This window comes from Oncorhynchus masou, chromosome 15 (genome assembly GCF_036934945.1).
Source record: "Oncorhynchus masou masou isolate Uvic2021 chromosome 15, UVic_Omas_1.1, whole genome shotgun sequence".
NCBI classification, from domain to species: Eukaryota; Metazoa; Chordata; class Actinopteri; order Salmoniformes; family Salmonidae; genus Oncorhynchus; species Oncorhynchus masou.
In genome coordinates, this window is record NC_088226.1 from 75,795,308 (window position 1) to 75,818,162 (window position 22,855).

At 46.1% G+C, this 22,855-nt stretch overlaps 1 protein-coding gene across 1 annotated transcript in view; it reads right to left on the reverse strand.

Moving 5' to 3' along the window:
- The window catches only part of LOC135556809 (anoctamin-1-like), a 191,368-nt gene that overhangs the window by 131,240 nt on the left and 37,273 nt on the right, over positions 1 to 22,855 (reverse strand). Inside the window, 4 exon segments of the mRNA XM_064990257.1 lie at positions 14,811 to 14,862; positions 18,804 to 18,858; positions 18,976 to 19,142; positions 19,347 to 19,445. Coding sequence (XP_064846329.1) covers positions 14,811 to 14,862; positions 18,804 to 18,858; positions 18,976 to 19,142; positions 19,347 to 19,445 — 373 coding nt within the window.

Below are 22,855 nucleotides of genomic sequence, written 5' to 3' on the forward strand. Positions count from 1 at the left end.
CCTCTCTCTCCAGATGAAATCTCGCTTCTTGTGACGGCCGGCCGCCCAACAACCTGCCCGCTTGACCCTATCCCCTCCTCTCTTCTCCAGACCATTTCCGGAGCCCTTCTCCCTTACCTCACCTCGCTCATCAACTCATCCCTGACCGCTGGCTACGTCCCTTCCGTCTTCAAGAGAGCGAGAGTTGCACCCCTTCTGAAAAAACCTACACTCGATCCCTCCGATGTCAACAACTACAGACCAGTATCCCTTCTTTCTTTTCTCTCCAAAACTCTTGAACGTGCCGTCCTTGGCCAGCTCTCCCGCTATCTCTCTCAGAATGACCTTCTTGATCCAAATCAGTCAGGTTTCAAGACTAGTCATTCAACTGAGACTGCTCTTCTCTGCATCACGGAGGCGCTCCGCACTGCTAAAGCTAACTCTCTCTCCTCTGCTCTCATCCTTCTAGACCTATCGGCTGCCTTCGATACTGTGAACCATCAGATCCTCCTCTCCACCCTCTCCGAGTTGGGCATCTCCGGCGCGGCCCACGCTTGGATTGCGTCCTACCTGACAGGTCGCTCCTACCAGGTGGCGTGGCGAGAATCTGTCTCCTCGCCACGCGCTCTCACCACTGGTGTCCCCCAGGGCTCTGTTCTAGGCCCTCTCCTATTCTCGCTATACACCAAGTCACTTGGCTCCGTCATAACCTCACATGGTCTCTCCTATCATTGCTATGCAGACGACACACAATTAATCTTCTCCTTTCCCCCTTCTGATGACCAGGTGGCGAATCGCATCTCTGCATGTCTGGCAGACATATCAGTGTGGATGACGGATCACCACCTCAAGCTGAACCTCGGCAAGACGGAGCTGCTCTTCCTCCCGGGGAAGGACTGCCCGTTCCATGATCTCGCCATCACGGTTGACAACTCCATTGTGTCCTCCTCCCAGAGCGCTAAGAACCTTGGCGTGATCCTGGACAACACCCTGTCGTTCTCAACTAACATCATGGCGGTGGCCCGTTCCTGTAGGTTCATGCTCTACAACATCCGCAGAGTACGACCCTGCCTCACACAGGAAGCGGCGCAGGTCCTAATCCAGGCACTTGTCATCTCCCGTCTGGATTACTGCAACTCGCTGTTGGCTGGGCTCCCTGCCTGTGCCATTAAACCCCTACAACTCATCCAGAACGCCGCAGCCCGTCTGGTGTTCAACCTTCCCAAGTTCTCTCACGTCACCCCGCTCCTCCGCTCTCTCCACTGGCTTCCAGTTGAAGCTCGCATCCGCTACAAGACCATGGTGCTTGCCTACGGAGCTGTGAGGGGAACGGCACCGCAGTACCTCCAGGCTCTGATCAGGCCCTACACCCAAACAAGGGCACTGCGTTCATCCACCTCTGGCCTGCTCGCCTCCCTACCACTGAGGAAGTACAGTTCCCGCTCAGCCCAGTCAAAACTGTTCGCTGCTCTGGCCCCCCAATGTTGGAACAAACTCCCTCACGACGCCAGGACAGCGGAGTCGATCACCACCTTCCGGAGACACCTGAAACCCCACCTCTTTAAGGAATACCTAGGATAGGATAAAGTAATCCTTCTCACCCCCCTTAAATGATTTAGATGCACTATTGTAAAGTGGCTGTTCCACTGGATGTCATAGGTGAATTCACCAATTTTTAAGTCGCTCTGGATAAGCTGGCATGACAAGACCCAGCCTCATCTACACCACCATCTATAACCTGACTAGACCCAGCCTCATCTACACCACCGTCACTGGCATGACTAGACCCAGCCTCATCTACACCACCGTCTATAACCTGACTAGACCCATCCTCATCTAAACCACCATCTATAACCTGACTAGACCCAGCCTCATCTAAACCACCATCTATAACATGACTCGAACCAGCCTCATCTACTCCACCGTCTATAACCTGACAAGACCCAGCCTCATCCACACCACCATCTATAACCTGACGAGACCCAGCCTCATCTACACCACCATCTATAACCTGACTAGGCCCAGCCTCATCAACACCACCATCTATAACATGACGAGACCCAGCCTCATCTTCACCACAATCACTGGCATGACTAGGCCCAGTCTCATCTACACCACCATCTATAGCATGACTAGACTCAGCCTCATCTCCACCACCATTTATAACCTGACGAGACCCAGCCTCATCTACACCACCATCTATAGCCTGACTAGACCCAGTTTCATCTACACCACAATCACTGGCATGACTAGGCCCAACCTCATCTACACCACCGTCTATAACCTGACAAGACCCAGCCTCATCCACACCACCATCTATAACCTGACTAGACCCAACCTCATCTACACCTCCATCTATAACCTGACTAGACCCAGCCTCATCTACACCACCATCTATAATCTGACTAGACCCAGCCTCATCTACACCACCATCTATAACATGACTAGACCCAGCCTCATCTACACCACCATCTATAGCCTGACAAGACCCAGATTCATCTACACCACCATCTATAACATGACTAGACCCAGCCTCATCTACACCACCATCACTGGCATGACTAGACCCAGCCTCATCTACACCACCATCTATAATCTGACTAGACCCAGCCTCATCTACACCACCATCTATAACATGACTAGACCCAGCCTCATCTACACCACCATCTATAACCTGACTAGACCCAGCTTCATCTACACCACCATCACTGGCATGACTAGACCCAGCCTCATCTACACCACCATCACTGGCATGACAAGACCGAGCCTCATCTACACCACCATCTATAACATGACTAAACCCAGCATCATCCACACCACCATCTATAACATGACTAGACCCAGCCTCATCAACACCACCATCTATAACATGACGAGACCCAGCCTCATCTTCACCACAATCACTGGCATGACTAGGCCCAGTCTCATCTACACCACCATCTATAGCATGACTAGACTCAGCCTCATCTCCACCACCATTTATAACCTGATGAGACCCAGCCTCATCTACACCACCATCTATAGCCTGACTAGACCCAGTTTCATCTACACCACAATCACTGGCATGACTAGGCCCAACCTCATCTACACCACCGTCTATAACCTGATAAGACCCAGCCTCATCCACACCACCATCTATAACCTGACTAATCTACACAACCATCTATAACATGACAAGACCCAGCCTCATCTACACCACCATCGAAAACATGACTAGATCCAGCCTCATCTACACCACCATCTATAACATGACTAGACCCAGCCTCATCTACACCACCATCTATAACATGACTAGACCCAGCCTCATCTACACCACCATCCATAACATGACTAGACCCAGCCTAATCTACACGACCGTCTATAACATGACTAGACACAGCCTCATCTACACCACCGTCTATAACCTGACTAGACCCAGGCTCATCTACACCACCATCTATAGCCTGACTAGACCCTGCCTCATTTACACCACCATCTATAACATGACTAGACCCAGGCTCATCCACACCACCATCTATATCCTGAAGAGACCCAGTCTCATCTACACCACCATCTATAACATGACTAGACCCAGCCTCATTTACACCACCATCTATAACATGACTAGACCCAGGCTCATCCACACCACCATCTATAGTCTGACTAGCCCCTTTCTCATCCACACTACCATATATAACCTGAAGAGACCCAGTCTCATCTACACCACCATCTATAACATGACTAGACCCAGCCTCATCCACACCAAAGTCTACAACCTGACTAGACCCAGGCTCATCAACATCCCTGTATATAACCTGACTAGACCCAGGCTCAACCACACCACCATCTATAACCTGACTAGACCCAGCCTCATCTCCACCACCATCTATAACATGACTAGACCCAGCCTCATCCACACCACCATCTACAACCTGACTAGACCCAGGCTCATCAACATCCCCATCTATAGCCTGACTAGACCCAGCCTCATCTACACAACCATCTATAATCTGACTAGACCCAGCCTCATCTACACCACCATCTATAACATGACTAGACCCAGCCTCATCAATACCACAATCTATAACCTGACAAGACCCAGCCTGATCTACACCACCATCTATAACATGACTAGACCCAGCCTCATCTACACCACCATCTATAACATGACTAGACCCAGCCTCATCTACACCACCATCACTGGCATGACTAGACCCAGCCTCATCTAAACCACCATCTATAACATGACTCGAACCAGCCTCATCTACACCACCATCTATAACATGACCAGACCCACCCTCATCTACAACACCGTCTATAACCTGACTAGACCCAGCCTCATCTACACCACCGTCTATAACCTGACTAGACCCAGCCTCATCTACACCACCGTCTATAACCTGACTAGACCCAGCCTCATCTACAACACCATCTATAACATGACGAGACCCAGCCTCATCTACAACACCATCTATAACATGACGAGACCCAGCCTCATCAACACTACAATCTATAACCTGACAAGACCCAGCCTGATCAACACCACCATCTATAACATGACTAGACCCAGATTCATCTACACCACCATCTATAACATGACTAGACCCAGTCTCATCTACACCACCATCTATAACATGACTAGAACCAGCCTCATCCACACAACCATCTATAACATGACTTTATCCAGCCTCATCTACACCACAGTTTATAACCTGACTAGACCCAGCCTCATCTACACCACCATCTATAACATGACCAGACCCAGCATCATCTACACCACCATCTATAACATGACTAGACCCAGCCTCATCTACACCACCATCTATAACATGACTAGACCCAGCCTCATCTACACCACCATCTATAGCCTGACAAGACCCAGATTCATCTACACCACCATCACTGGCATGACTAGACCCAGCCTCATCTACACCACCATCTATAATCTGACTAGACCCAGCCTCATCTACACCACCATCTATAACATGACTAGACCCAGTCTCATCTACACCACCATCTATAACATGACCAGACCCAGCCTCATCTACACCACCATCTATAACATGACTAGACCCAGCCTCATCTACACCACCATCTATAATCTGACTAGACCCAGCCTCATCTACACCACCATCTATAACATGACTAGACCCAGCCTCATCTACACCACCGTCTATAACCTGACTAGACCCAGCCTCATCTACACCACCATCTATAGCCTGACAAGACCCAGATTCATCTACACCACCATCTATAACATGACTAGACCCAGCCTCATCTACACCACCATCACTGGCATGACTAGACCCAGCCTCATCTACACCACCATCTATAATCTGACTAGACCCAGCCTCATCTACAACACCATCTATAACATGACTAGACCCAGATTCATCTACACCACCATCTATAACATGACTATACCCAGCCTCATCCACACCACCATCTATAACATGACCAGACCCAGCCTCATCTACACCACCATCTATAACCTGACTAGACCCAGGCTCATATACACCACCATCTATAACATGACTAGACCCAGCCTCATCTACACCACCATCTATAACATGACTAGACCAAGCCTCATCCACACTACCATATATAACATGACTAGACCCAGCCTCATCTACACCACCGTCTATAACCTGACTAGACCCAGCCTCATCTACACCACCGTCTATAACCTGACTAGACCCAGCCTCATCTACACCACCATCTATAACATGACTAGACCCAGATTCATCTACACCACCATCTATAACATGACTAGACCCAGTCTCATCTACACCACCATCTATAACATGACTAGAACCAGCCTCATCCACACAACCATCTATAACATGACTTTATCCAGCCTCATCTACACCACAGTTTATAACCTGAATAGACCCAGCCTCATCTACACCACCATCTATAACATGACCAGACCCAGCCTCATCTACACCACCATCTATAACATGACTAGACCCAGCCTCATCTACACCACCATCTATAATCTGACTAGACCCAGCCTCATCTACACCACCATATATAACATGACTAGACCCAGCCTCATCTACACCACCATCTATAGCCTGACAAGACCCAGATTCATCTACACCACCATCACTGGCATGACTAGACCCAGCCTCATCTACACCACCATCACTGGCATGACTAGACCCAGCCTCATCTACACCACCATCTATAATCTGACTAGACCCAGCCTCATCTACACCACCATCTATAACATGACTAGACCCAGATTCATCTACACCACCATCTATAACATGACTAGACCCAGTCTCATCTACACCACCATCTATAATCTGACTAGACCCAGCCTCATCTACACCACCATCTATAACCTGACTAGACCCAGCCTCATCTACACCACCGTCTATAACCTGACTAGACCCAGACTCATCTACACCACCATCTATAACCTGACTAGACCCAGCCTCATCTACACCACCATCTATAACATGACTAGACCCAGATTCATCTACACCACCATCTATAACATGACTAGACCCAGCCTCATCTACACCACCATCTATAACATGACTAGACCCAGATTCATCTACACCACCATCTATAACATGACTAGACCCAGTCTCATCTACACCACCATCTATAACCTGACTAGAACCAGCCTCATCCACACAACCATCTATAACATGACTTTATCCAGCCTCATCTACACCACAGTTTATAACCTGACTAGACCCAGCCTCATCTACACCACCATCTATAACATGACCAGACCCAGCCTCATCTACACCACCATCTATAACATGACTAGACCCAGCCTCATCTACACCACCATCTATAATCTGACTAGACCCAGCCTCATCTACACCACCATCTATAACATGACTAGACCCAGCCTCATCTACACCACCATATATAACATGACTAGACCCAGCCTCATCTACACCACCATCTATAGCCTGACAAGACCCAGATTCATCTACACCACCATCACTGGCATGACTAGACCCAGCCTCATCTACACCACCATCTATAATCTGACTAGACCCAGCCTCATCTACACCACCATCTATAACATGACTAGACCCAGATTCATCTACACCACCATCTATAACATGACTAGACCCAGTCTCATCTACACCACCATCTATAATCTGACTAGACCCAGCCTCATCTACACCACCATCTATAACCTGACTAGACCCAGCCTCATCTACACCACCGTCTATAACCTGACTAGACCCAGACTCATCTACACCACCATCTATAACCTGACTAGACCCAGCCTCATCTACACCACCATCTATAACATGACTAGACCCAGATTCATCTACACCACCATCTATAACATGACTAGACCCAGCCTCATCTACACCACCATCTATAACATGACTAGACCCAGATTCATCTACACCACCATCTATAACATGACTAGACCCAGTCTCATCTACACCACCATCTATAACATGACTAGAACCAGCCTCATCCACACAACCATCTATAACATGACTTTATCCAGCCTCATCTACACCACAGTTTATAACCTGACTAGACCCAGCCTCATCTACACCACCATCTATAACATGACTAGACCCAGATTCATCTACACCACCATCTATAATCTGACTAGACCCAGCCTCATCTACACCACCATATATAACATGACTAGACCCAGCCTCATCTACACCACCATCTATAGCCTGACAAGACCCAGATTCATCTACACCACCATCACTGGCATGACTAGACCCAGCCTCATCTACACCACCATCTATAATCTGACTAGACCCAGCCTCATCTACACCACCATCTATAACATGACTAGACCCAGATTCATCTACACCACCATCTATAACATGACTAGACCCAGTCTCATCTACACCACCATCTATAATCTGACTAGACCCAGCCTCATCTACACCACCATCTATAACCTGACTAGACCCAGCCTCATCTACACCACCGTCTATAACCTGACTAGACCCAGACTCATCTACACCACCATCTATAACCTGACTAGACCCAGCCTCATCTACACCACCATCTATAACATGACTAGACCCAGATTCATCTACACCACCATCTATAACATGACTAGACCCAGCCTCATCTACACCACCATCTATAACATGACTAGACCCAGATTCATCTACACCACCATCAATAACATGACTAGACCCAGTCTCATCTACACCACCATCTATAACATGACTAGAACCAGCCTCATCCACACAACCATCTATAACATGACTTTATCCAGCCTCATCTACACCACAGTTTATAACCTGACTAGACCCAGCCTCATCTACACCACCATCTATAACATGACTAGACCCAGTCTCATCTACACCACCATCTATAATCTGACTAGACCCAGCCTCATCTACACCACCATCTATAACCTGACTAGACCCAGCCTCATCTACACCACCGTCTATAACCTGACTAGAACCAGCCTCATCCACACAACCATCTATAACATGACTTTATCCAGCCTCATCTACACCACAGTTTATAACCTGACTAGACCCAGCCTCATCTACACCACCATCTATAACATGACCAGACCCAGCCTCATCTACACCACCATCTATAACATGACTAGACCCAGCCTCATCTACACCAACATCTATAATCTGACTAGACCCAGATTCATCTACACCACCATCTATAGCCTGACAAGACCCAGATTCATCTACACCACCATCTATAGCCTGACAAGACCCAGATTCATCTACACCACCATCACTGGCATGACTAGACCCAGCCTCATCTACACCACCATCTATAATCTGACTAGACCCAGCCTCATCTACACCACCATCTATAACATGACTAGACCCAGCCTCATCTACACCACCATCTATAATCTGACTAGACCCAGCCTCATCTACACCACCATCTATAACATGACTAGACCCAGATTCATCTACACCACCATCTATAACATGACTAGACCCAGATTCATCTACACCACCATCTATAACATGACTAGACCCAGTCTCATCTACACCACCATCTATAACATGACTAGAACCAGCCTCATCCACACAACCATCTATAACATGACTTTATCCAGCCTCATCTACACCACAGTTTATAACCTGACTAGACCCAGCCTCATCTACACCACCATCTATAACATGACCAGACCCAGCATCATCTACACCACCATCTATAACATGACTAGACCCAGCCTCATCTACACCACCATCTATAATCTGACTAGACCCAGCCTCATCTACACCACCATCTATAACATGACTAGACCCAGCCTCATCTACACCACCATCTATAGCCTGACAAGACCCAGATTCATCTACACCACCATCACTGGCATGACTAGACCCAACCTCATCTACACCACCATCTATAATCTGACTAGACCCAGCCTCATCTACACCACCATCTATAACACGACTAGACCCAGATTCATCTACACCACCATCTATAACATGACTAGACCCAGTCTCATCTACACCACCATCTATAACATGACCAGACCCAGCCTCATCTACACCACCATCTATAACATGACTAGACCTAGCCTCATCTACACCACCATCTATAATCTGACTAGACCCAGCCTCATCTACACCACCATCTATAACATGACTAGACCCAGCCTCATCTACACCACCATCTATAGCCTGACAAGACCCAGATTCATCTACACCACCATCTATAACATGACTAGACCCAGCCTCATCTACACCACCATCACTGGCATGACTAGACCCAGCCTCATCTACACTACCATCTATAATCTGACTAGACCCAGCCTCATCTACACCACCATCTATAACATGACTAGACCCAGATTCATCTACACCACCATCTATAACATGACTATACCCAGCCTCATCCACACCACCATCTATAACATGACCAGACCCAGCCTCATCTACACCACCATCTATAACCTGACTAGACCCAGGCTCATATACACCACCATCTATAACATGACTAGACCCAGTCTCATCTACACCACCATCTATAACATGTCTAGACCAAGCCTCATCCACACTACCATATATAACCTGACTAGACCCAGCCTCATCTACACCACCGTCTATAACCTGACTAGACCCAGCCTCATCTACACCACCGTCTATAACCTGACTAGACCCAGACTCATCTACACCACCATCTATAACCTGACTAGACCCAGCCTCATCTACACCACCGTCTATAACCTGACTAGACCCAGACTCATCTACACCACCATCTATAACCTGACTAGACCCAGACTCATCTACACCACCATCTATAACATGACTAGACCCAGATTCATCTACACCACCATCTATAACATGACTAGACCCAGCCTCATCTACACCACCGTCTATAACCTGACTAGACCCAGCCTCATCTACACCACCGTCTATAACCTGACTAGACCCAGACTCATCTACACCACTATCTATAACCTGACTAGACCCAGCCTCATCTACACCACCGTCTATAACCTGACTAGACCCAGACTAATCTACACCACCATCTATAACCTGACTAGACCCAGCCTCATCTACACCACCATCTATAACATGACTAGACCCAGATTCATCTACACCACCATCTATAACATGACTAGACCCAGCCTCATCTACACCACCATCTATAACATGACTAGACCCAGATTCATCTACACCACCATCTATAACATGACTAGACCCAGCCTCATCTACACCACCATCTATAACATGACTAGACCCAGATTCATCTACACCACCATCTATAACATGACTAGACCCAGCCTCATCTACACCACCATCTATAGCCTGACAAGACCCAGATTCATCTACACCACCATCACTGGCATGACTAGACCCAGATTCATCTACACCACCATCTATAACATGACTATACCCAGCCTCATCCACACCACCATCTATAACATGACCAGACCCAGCCTCATCTACACCACCATCTATAACCTGACTAGACCCAGGCTCATATAAACCACCATCTATAACATGACTAGACCCAGCCTCATCTACACTACCATCTATAACATGACCAGACCCAGCCTCATCTACACCACCATCTATAACATGACTAGACCAAGCCTCATCCACATTACCATCTATGACATGACTAGACCCAGCCTCATCCACACCACCATCTATAACATGACTGGACACAGGCTCATCTACACCACCATCTATGACATGATGAGACCCAGCCTCATCTACACCACCATCTATAACATGACGAGACCCAGCCTCATCATTATATCTTTATGTTAGAAGCCTGAAATTTGGCAAAAGGTCGCAAAGTTCAAGGGGGCCGAATACTTTCGCAAGGCACTGTACATACTGTACTCTATACCATCTACTGCATCTTGCCTATGTCGTTAGGCCATCACTCATCTATATATTCATATGTACATATTCATTCCTTTACACTAGCTTGTAAAAGGTAGTTGTGAATGTCAGGATTTGGCCAGGGTTGTTCCGGGTTTTGGTCACTAGATGCCCCCATTGTGCTTTTTGACCTTATGTTTTTTCCCTTGTTCCCCATTATTATTTGCACCTGTAACTCGTTTCCCCTGATTGTATTTAAACCCTTAGTTTCCCTCAGTTCTGTGCTCTGTGTTTGTATGTTAGCACCCAGCCCTAGTGTTCTGTGTTTTCCTGTCGATTCCGGTGGATGCTCTTGTGGAATTCTGTTTTTGTTTTTGAGTGTCTCTTGAGGCTTTTTTGTGCTATTCCTACCACCTTTTGGATTTGCCATTTTTGTATTTAAGGACTTCTCCTTTTTACTTTATTAAATACGCCGTCTTAAGTACTGCTGTGTCTGCCTCATCTTCTGGGTTCTGCTGACTATTCGTGGCTCAGTTGGTTAAGTGACTGTTTCTCACTCCGGAGACCCAGGTTCGTAACCGGGTCCTGACAAGTATTACATTTAACATGAATATATGACATCTGTGATGATTTAGGATTATTGTTAGGATTAAGAGAGATTGATTAAGGAAATGTAAGGACTTTAGAGATTGCCACTCATAGACATGTGTTTTCTAAAATCAATGATTTTAGATAAAGTCAAACAGTGAGAAGCTTAGTGGTATTTGAGAGATAGGAGAGAAAAGGGTTACTGTTAAAATCAGTAAATATATATGTTTAAGAAAATATATAAGTAGCACAGATACTTCTTAAAGTAGATAAGACACTTGACAGAGAATTGGTACAGGATTGACATGAATGGACGCCCAAGGGAGAATTGGACATGTGGAAAATGAAAGGGACGCTCCTACGTGATGATGTCAAACATAAGGATAATTTACTAATCTTACCTAAGTCATTGTTTAGAGTAGGCAAGGTTGTTACCTGGGCAGAACCAGGTAACAAACGGGGGGTGGGTAAATTGTGTTCTAGGATAGGATGTGACCTACGGGATAATTAACTAATAAATAAAAAAAATTGCTAACAAGTAGGTATAGAAGTTAAAGATATAATCAGATTGAACAAATGAGAAACTGTTTGTTAACCAAACCTGTATGTCCACGATTTTATGCACTACAGGTGAATTACAGGTGAAGCCACTCAATCCAGTCCCTGAGGCCTGTTGGGGGGGCCATACCAAGGACTCCTGGTGACAGCTAGCTGAAAGAACTACCCGGATTCATATCACACTGCGGGAGGGTAAGACACATTGAAACTGTCAAACAATAACAGAGTTCAAGAGGAGAACTGGAATTAACAGAATTCTGGGGGCCATCTCTCGAATGAAGATTACCTTACCTGTCATTCCATCACTGTTCTTGTTCATAGAAGTGAAAATGTGTCTGACTCTTGCTAATGATGTGTTTTCTGAAAGAGGGTGGGGCTTTATAGGTGAGCTGTCCATCCTAAGCTGTATGGTTGGGGACCTAATTCCTGAACATATTCCTGATACACCATGAACACCAAGAAGGGGGTAATATTGACATAGTTAAACAATGAGGATTTAGTATTAACCAAGCATAAGAGATCACTTGATCTGGATAAACAGGAAGCGAGAGTGGGATTGGGAAGGATGTCTCAGTGGAGTTCTATGTAGACCAAGTGGGGCCTCTGACTCCTTGGCAGTTCAGGACTAAGAGCAGCTATTATGGAAGACATCTATGCAAGTCCCTGTGTAGTTCATGAAAAACAGGTTATAGCTCACATCATGTGAGAGGGCTACATACATCTACATACCCAGCATGGAAGGAGATGGAGTGTAGTGAAAGTAAGGGTTTCAGTTGATAACCTAGTGCATTCCAGGTAGAAAAAGTTAGAGCAGCTGATTGCTCTATAGTCAGCCAGAATATAAGCAGAGTCCCTGACAAAACAGATACTGACTGTGGAGTTGTCCAGAGCCAAGAGCCGGTGTGGATAGTTCAAAAATTGATTTATTCACCTAAGGGAACAGCCTGTATGGTAAAGCTATTCATGGAAGCAGGAAAGCCAGATAATAAGGTGTATGGATTTGTACTATTTATATCCACATGTTCCTCTGAAATCTGAGCTTCCTCCTTTCACAGAGGCAAAGGGAAACTGTTTACTTGCAATAGGATATATAATGTTACTTCTGATGCGACCAATGAGTGATTTGGCAGGCTGGTTGAGATCTGGGGATTTCAGTAAGATAAGGAGGCCCAGGGCTCACATCTGATAGTTGTGTGGGGGAATGACGTGATGGCCGAGTATTACTGGCTAATTGAACAGGGGTGTGTGCATTGGTACATTTGAGAATGTCTTTCATACTCATTCAATACCATGACATGATGTGGACTAAACGGGAGAAAAGAAGTACTCCGTCTGGGTCTTTGATGATGGGGTTTGTATTAATAACATTGTGGTTCCACGGGGGGCAGATGAGATCAAAAGCTATAAATTAGATCCTGGCAGGATTAGAGTCAAGTATTTTTTGGTGGTCCACTCTCAATGAGAATGTGGATTGGATCAATTATATCTATTAAAAATCCACAGCGCTTCACCAATTATATCAGAGATGTAATGAATGGTTTGGCAGAATAGAATAGTCTTGGATGTTGCTGGCTGAAACGGGTGGGAGTGTATGGAGGTAATTTGGACTCCGAGGATACAGTTTCGGATGGATCAGTGACCAAGGCCTTGTCTGGTTTACACACCCTAGTTCACGAGTTGGCAGTAAACTCAGGGGTGGATACTTCTCTGACTAATTGGGTTGACAGTGTGTTTGGAAGATGGAAAAATGTTATGATTACTGTGTTATGGGCTACCTTCACCTGTGTGACTGTGTTAGTTTTGTGCGGATGTGTTTTGATTCCGTGTGTGAAAGTTCTCATTTCTAGGACTCTGGAGAAATCAATGACACTTCAGATGGTGAAATATGGACACATTCTAAGCTCTGACCAGTGGAATGATGAATACAGGACCCCGGGTCCAGTGGAGGAATCCGGATCTTTTAATTATGAGGAGCCTATGTTGGACGAGACAATATTTGATGTTTAGGAGATTTAGGTTATTGGGATTGTGTTAGTAAGTTAGAATTAACTTTTCACCTCACTTTGTCCCGGTCGAGAGAAGGGGATTCTGTTAAAGCAATGAAATGATGTCATGATCTGTATATAAACTGTTGTTTGTGGTTAAGTGGCAGCGCGCTCCGAGAATAAATTATGTTACCTATTATTGAAAGACTGGTCTCCATCTATTTTATGCAAACAAGAATCTTACAAATTCTCGTAAAATAGATTAAGGGTTTTCAATTAATGAAAACACATTGGCATAATTAAATTACAGTAACAGATATACAGATACAGTGAGTGAGAGAGACAGCGAGAGAGATATACAGATACAGAGAGAGATACAGATACAGAGAGAGAGAGATATACAGAGCGAGAGGGAGATACAAAGAAAGATAGTGCTCACCAGTGGCTTGGCAAGTCTGTGTACAGGCGGTGCGTGTCAATATCTCCTTGACCTAGACACATGTACACACAAACAAACACAAACATAGGAAATTAAGGTGGTGACTCCTTTACTGATGCTCTTGTTATGACACGTTTCCATGCACTGTGATAATTTCATATTAAACTGATTATGACAGTAGGTAGATTAATAGTTAAAATTAAAGTAAGCAAAAGCCAGTTAACACACCTGTTTTTCAAAATATTAGGACATGTAAACCCCTTAATCAGCATTCCAGCTGTGTATATTTTTTTGATCCATTTTTTGCTCGTGTCACTGCTCTTTATTAATCTTTACGCATCTGCCACAAGGCCTTCGTCAGAGCTTTATTAACATGATTTCTCCCAATAGGCCGAAAAGGTCCCAATGGATTCTTTCAGTAAACAGCATCTCTACAGATGATCAAGCACCTCTTCAACCACAGCAGCCACTTCATTGGTTGCAAAGTTCAATTTGTGAACTGGTTCCAAGTCCTGAATAGCCCCCCCCCCATTTAATCTCATCCTCTTTGATACAATGTCTTATTTTATGTAATAAACTATAGTGGTTTGGTGCCTTCTCCCTCCTGTAGTAAGGTAATACTGCGTGTATTTGATCCGCGCGTGTATTTGATCCGCGCGTGTATTTGATCCGCGCGTGTATTTGAACCGCACGTGTATTTGATCCGCGCGTGTATTTGATCCGCGCGTGTATTTGATCCGCGCGTGTATTTGATCCGCGCGTGTATTTGATCCGCGCGTGTATTTGATCCGCGCGTGTATTTGAACCGTGCATGTGCTAGCATCAACCGTGCAAGCCCTCTTTTGTGTGAGTGAAATGAAATCGGAACAACTGATTGTTTTACAAGTAGTTTTCAAATGCAAACTATATATGCTTCCCAAAAAAAAACATGGTTGCTGTGGTAGAACTTTTATTTTGATTGCCGTTTTTGATTTATTTTGATTGCCGTGTCCATGTAAACATGATTATTAGGAGAAATGTTAATCTAGCAAGCATCTAAATATTTAATTTGAACTATTAAATTAATCTGACTATCTACAATAATCACATGATTAATCATTACCTTATCCACGATCACATGATCAACCCTATTAACCCATAACCTAGCCATAATAATCACATGATCAACCCTATTAACCTAGCCATAATAATGACATGATCAACCCTATTAACCTAGCCATAATAATCACATGATCAACCCTATTAACCCATAACCTAGCCATAATAATCACATGATCAACCCTATTAACCCATAACCTAACCATAATAATGACATGATCAACCCTATTAACCCATAACCTAGCCATAATAATGACATGATCAACCCTATTAACCTAGCCATAATAATCACATGATCAACCCTATTAACCCATAACCTAGCCATAATAATCACATGATCAACCCTATTAACCCATAACCTAGCCATAATAATCACATGATCAACCCTATTAACCTAGCCATAATAATGACATGATCAACCCTATTAACCCCTATTACTAGTCTGTTCAACCTCTCTTTTGTATCATCTGAGATCCCCCAGAGATTTGAAAGCTGCTGCGGTCACCTCTCTTCAAAGGGGAGACAATCTAGACCCTAACTGTTACAGACCTATGTCTATACTACCCTGCCTTTCTAAGGTCTTCGAAAGCCAAGATAACAAAAAGATCACCGACCATTTCAAATCCCACCGTACCTTCTTTGCTATGCAATCTGGTTTCCGAGCTGGTCATGGGTGCACCTCAGCCACACTCAAGGTCCTAAACGATATCATATCTGCCATCGACAAAAGACAGTACTGTGCAGCCGTATTCATCGACCTGGGCAAGGCCTTCGACTCCATGAATCACTGTATTCCTATAGACAGCCTTGGTTTCTCAAATGACTGCCTCTCCTGGTTCACCAACTACTTCTCAGACAGAGTTCAGTGTGTCAAATCGGAGAGCCTCTTGTCCGGACCTCTGGCAGTCTCTATGGGGGTGCCACAGGGTTCAATTCTCGGGCTGACTCTTTTCTCTGTATACACCAATGATGTCGCTCTTGCGGCTGGTGATTCTCTGATCCACCTCTATGCGACGACAACATTCTGTATACTTCTGGCCCTTCTTTGGACACTGTGTTAACTAACCTCCAGACAAGTTTCAATGCCATACAACTCTCCTTCCGTGGCCTCCAACTGCTCTTAAATACATCACTGCCCACACCCGCCTGCCTGTCTAGCATCACTGCTCTGGACGGTTCTGACTTAGAATATGTGGACAACTACAAATACCTAGGTGTCTGGTTAGACTGTAAACTCTCCTTCCAGACTCACATTAAGCATCTCCGATCCAACATTAAATCTAGAATCGGCTTCCTATTTCGCAACAAAGCCTCGTTCACTCACGCCGCCAAACATACCCTCGTAAAACTGACTATCCTACCAATCTTCGACTTCGGCGATGTCATTTACAAAAAAAGCTTCCAACACTCTACTCAGCAAATTGGATGCAGTCAATCACAGCGCTATCCGTTTGGTCACCAAAGCCCCATATACTACCCACCACTGCGACCTGTTTGCTCTCGTTGGCTGGCCCTCGCTTCATATTCTTCGCCAAACCCACTGGCTCCAGGTCATCTACAAGTCTCTCATAGGTAAAGCTCCGCTTTACCTTATCTCAGCTCACTGGTCACCATAGCAACACCCACCTGTAGCACGCGCTCCAGCAGGTATATTTCACTGGTCACCCCCAAAGCCAACTGCTCATTGGGCCGCCTTTCCATCCAGTTCTCTGCTGCCAATGACTGGAACGAACTGCAAAAATCTCTGAAGCTGGAGACTCATATCTCCCTCACTAACTTTAAGCACCAGCTGTCAGAGCAGCTTTCAGATCATTGCACCTGTACACAGCCCATCTGTAAATAGCCCATCCAACTACCCTCATCCTCATATTGTTATTTATTTTAATCATTTTGTTTGCCTCCTTTGCACCCCAGTATCTCTACTTGCACATTCATCTTCTGCACTTCTATCACTCCAGTGTTTATTTGCTAAATTGTAATTCTTTCGCTACTATGGCCTATTTATTGCCTTACCTCCCTAATCTTACTTCATTTGCACACACTGTGTATAGACTTTTCTATTGTGTTATTGACTGTACATTTGTTTATCCTATGTGTAACTCTGTGTTGTCTTTGTTACACCACTTTGCTTTATCTTGGCCAGGTCACAGTTGTAAATGAGAACTTGTTCTCAGCAAGGTTACCTGGTTAAATAGAGGTGCATTTTTTTTCTCATGATTAACCCTGTTAATCTTCACCTTATCCACATTACTCATATGATTAACCCTATTTACCCTATCCACAATAATCACATGATTAACCCTATCCACAATAATCACATGATTAACCCCTATCCACAATAATCACATGACTAACCCTATCCACAATAATCACATGACTAACCCTATCCACAATAATCACATGACTAACCCTATCCACAATAATCACATGATTAACCCTATCCACAATAATCACATGATTAACCCTATCCACAATAATCACATGACTAACCCTATCCACAATAATCACATGATTAACCCTATCCACAATAATCACATGACTAACCCTATCCACAATAATCACATGACTAACCCTATCCACAATAATCACATGACTAACCCTATCCACAATAATCACATGACTAACCCTATCCACAATAATCACATGACTAACCCTATCCACAATAATCACATGATTAACCCTATCCACAATAATCACGATTAACCCCATTTACCCTACCCACAATAATCACGATTAACCTTATTTACCCTACCCACAATAATCACGATTAACCCTATTTACCCTACCCACAATAATCACATGATTAACCCTATTTGTAACCACAATAGTCAAATTATTGTGTGCATGTAACCGTACTCAGTAAGAAAGTGTTATTGAGAGGTGTGTGTGACTCACTATTCTGCTGCGTACGGAGTAGTCAAATAGAATGTCCTGTGACTTGATTTCAAACCTGTAGAGGATGACAGACATGGTTAGAAAGCATGAGTGAATATGTGTGTAAGGGTTTGTATGTATGTGCAAGCATGTGTGTTTGTACGCATGTGTGTGAGCATGGGTTGGTACTCACAGGTGTAGCTTGTCTCTGGAGAAGGGGTGTGAGAGGGTCTTTGTTCGGTTCTGGTGGGACTGTGTGTTTAGTGTTTCTGGGACATCAGGTCGGAAGGGTTTGATCAGGGTTTGATACAACAATGCTATTTTCCCCGCGATGCCCTGAGGCTGCCGCAACTCATAACTCTGTCCAATCAGAGAACACAACACTCATAACTCTGTCCAATCAGAGAAAACAACACTCATAACTCTGTCCAATCAGAGAACACAACTCATAACTCTGACAAATCAGAGAACACAACACATGTAACATGGTCGCATCAGCTCAATCACAAGATTACTCAAAAAGCTACCAGGTGTGCATGTGTGTTGCTGTGGTAACAGGCATACCTTTTTGACTGGCACTTTGATCTTCTGTAGCTCAGCCTCTCTGCTCAGCGTCGCCCAGGGAACATGCAGCCGGATAAACCCTATACCCTGGGACCTAGACTACACACACACACACACAAATCAGGGATCTTCAATGATGCATTTAGGTTGCGTGAGAAATAGGTTGAATTTCAACACTCAGGCTAGTAACGACGATCAAGACGAGTAGAGGATGATCGACAAGTCATCCCAACCCTTAAATCTTTGATTCGGTACACAACACGTCTTAAAGGGATGTTGAATGGAGTGAAAAGCTAAAAACAAAGGTGAAAAATATTAGACTACAGTAAATGGACAAATCCCTCTGTAGACCCTGACATTGATGGGCCGCCCCGAGGTGGGGAAGGTAGGAAACAACATCTCCACCTCACTGATCCTGTATCCCCAAAAGGTGCGTGCTCAGCCCCCTCCTGTAATCACTGTTCACCAATGACTGCGTGACCATGCACGCCTCCAACTCAATCATCATCAAGTTTGCAGATAACACAACAGTAGTGGGCTTGATCACAACAATGACAAGACAGCCTATAGGGAGGAAGTGAGGGCACTCGGAGTGTGGTGTCAGGAAAACAACCTCACACTCAATGTCAACAAAACAAAGGAGATGATCGTGGACTTCAGGAAACAGAGGGAGAACCCCCCCTATCCACATCGATGGGACAGCAGTGGAGAAGGTGGAAAGTTTTAAGATCCTTGGCGTACACACCAACGATAGACTGAAATGGTCAACAGGCACAACAGCGCCTCTTCAACCTCAGGAGGCTGAAGAAATTTGGCGTGTCACCTAAAACCCTCAAACTTTTACAGATGACTCAATCTCGCTGATGAGTAGCTGACTCAACCTCGCTAACGAGCATCTGACACAACCTAGCTTACGAGCAGCTGACGAGTAGCTGATATGCAACCTAGCTGAAGAGCAGCTGTCGTGTAGCTGACACAACCTAGCTGACGAGCAGCTGACACACAACCAAGATGACGGGTAGGTGACGCAAACTAGCTGACGAGCAGCTGACAAGCAGCTGACACAACCCAGCTGAAACAACCTACCTGACAAGCAGCTGAAATAACCTAGCTGACGAGTAGATGACACACAACATAGCCGACGAGCAGCTGACACACAACCTAGCCGACGAGCAGCTGACACACAACCTAGCCGACGAGCAGCTGACACACAACCTAGCCGACGAGCAACTGACACACAACCTAGCCGACGAGCAGCTGACACACAACCTAGCTGACGAGCAGCAGACACACAACCCCGCTGACGAGCAGCAGACACACAACCCCGCTGACGAGCAGCAGACACACAACCCCGCTGACGAGCAGCAGACACACAACCCAGCTGACGAGCAGCAGACACACAACCCAGCTGACGAGCAGCAGACACACAACCCAGCTGACGAGCAGCAGACACACAACCCAGCTGACGAGCAGCAGACACACAACCCAGCTGACGAGCAGCAGACACACAACCCAGCTGACGAGCAGCAGACACACAACCCAGCTGACGAGCAGCAGACACACAACCCAGCTGACGAGCAGCAGACACACAACCCAGCTGACGAGCAGCAGACACACAACCCAGCTGACGAGCAGCAGACACACAACCCAGCTGACGAGCAGCAGACACACAACCCAGCTGACGAGCAGCAGACACACAACCCAGCTGACGAGCAGCAGACACACAACCCAGCTGACGAGCAGCAGACACACAACCCAGCTGACGAGCAGCAGACACACAACCCAGCTGACGAGCAGCAGACACACAACCCAGCTGACGAGCAGCAGACACACAACCCAGCTGACGAGCAGCAGACACACAACCCAGCTGACGAGCAGCAGACACACAACCCAGCTGACGAGCAGCAGACGAGCAGCAGACACACAACCCAGCTGACGAGCAGCAGACACACAACCACGCTGACGAGCAGCAGACACACAACCCAGCTGACGAGCAGCTGACACACAACCCAGCTGACGAGCAGCTGACACACAACCCAGCTGACGAGTAGATGACACACAACCTAGCTGACGAGCAGCTGCCACACAACCTAGCTGATGAGCAGCAGACGAGTAGCTGACACAACCTAGCTGACGTGTAGCTGACACAACCAAGCTGTAGCTGACACAACGAGCAGCTGTAACACAACCTAGCTGACGAGCAGATGACGAGCAGCTGACACACAACCCAGCTGAAGAGCTGCTGAAACACAACCTAGCTGACGAGCAGCTGACACACAACCTAGCTGACGAGCAGATGACACATCCTAGCTGACGTGCAGCTGACAAAACCTAGCTGACGAGCAGCTGACAAGCAGCTGACACACAACCTAGCTGACACACACCCTAGCTGACGAGCAGCTGACACAAAACCTAGCTGACGAGCAGCTGACAAGCAGCTGACACACAACCTAGCTGACACACACCCTAGCTGACGAGCAGCTGACACATAACCTAGCTGACGAGCAGCTGACGAGTAGCTGACACACAACCTAGCTGACGAGTAGCTGACACACAACCTAGCTGACGAGTAGCTGACACACAACCTAGCTGACGAGCTGCTGAAACACAACCACGCTCACGAGCAGCTGATGAGTAGCTTACACATAACCTAGCTTACTAGCAGCTAACAGACAACCTAGCCGACAAGAATCTGACAACCAAGCTGACGAGCAGCTGACGAGTAGCTGACACACAACCTAGCTGACGAGTAGCTGACACACAACCTAGCAGACGAGCAGCTGACACACAACCTCGATGACGAGCAGCTGATACACAACCTCGCTGACGAGCAGCTGACACACAACCTCGCTGATGAGCAGCAGATACGCAACCAAGATGATGAGCAGCTGACACACAACCTAGCTGACGAGCAGCTGACACACAACCTAGCTGACGAGCAGCTGACACAACCAAGCTGACGAGTAGTGTATTTACAACCTAGCAGACTCAACATAGCTGACATGTAGCTGACACAACATAGATAACGAGTATCTAACACAACATAGCTGATGAGTAGCTGACACAATCTTGCTGACGAGTAGATGACAAAACCTGGCTGACGAGCAGCTGACACAACCTAGCCGACGAGCAGCTGACACACAACCTAGCCGACGAGCAGCTGACACACAACCTAGCTGACGAGCAGCTGACACACAACCTAGCTGAAGTGTAGATGACACAATCTAGCTGAGGAGTAGATGACAAAATCTAGCTGACGCTGGAGTGGCTGACACAACCTAGCTAACTGCTAGCTGCCACACAACCTAGCTGACAAGCAGCTGACGCACAACCAAGATGACGAGCAGCTGACGCAACCTAGCTGACAAGCAGCTGACGCAACCTAGCTGACGAGTAGCTGACGCAACCTAACTGAGAAGTAGCTGACGCAACCTAACTGAGAAGTTGCTGACAACCTAGCTGGTGCTGGAGTGGCTGACACAACCTAGCTAACTGCAAGCTGCCACACA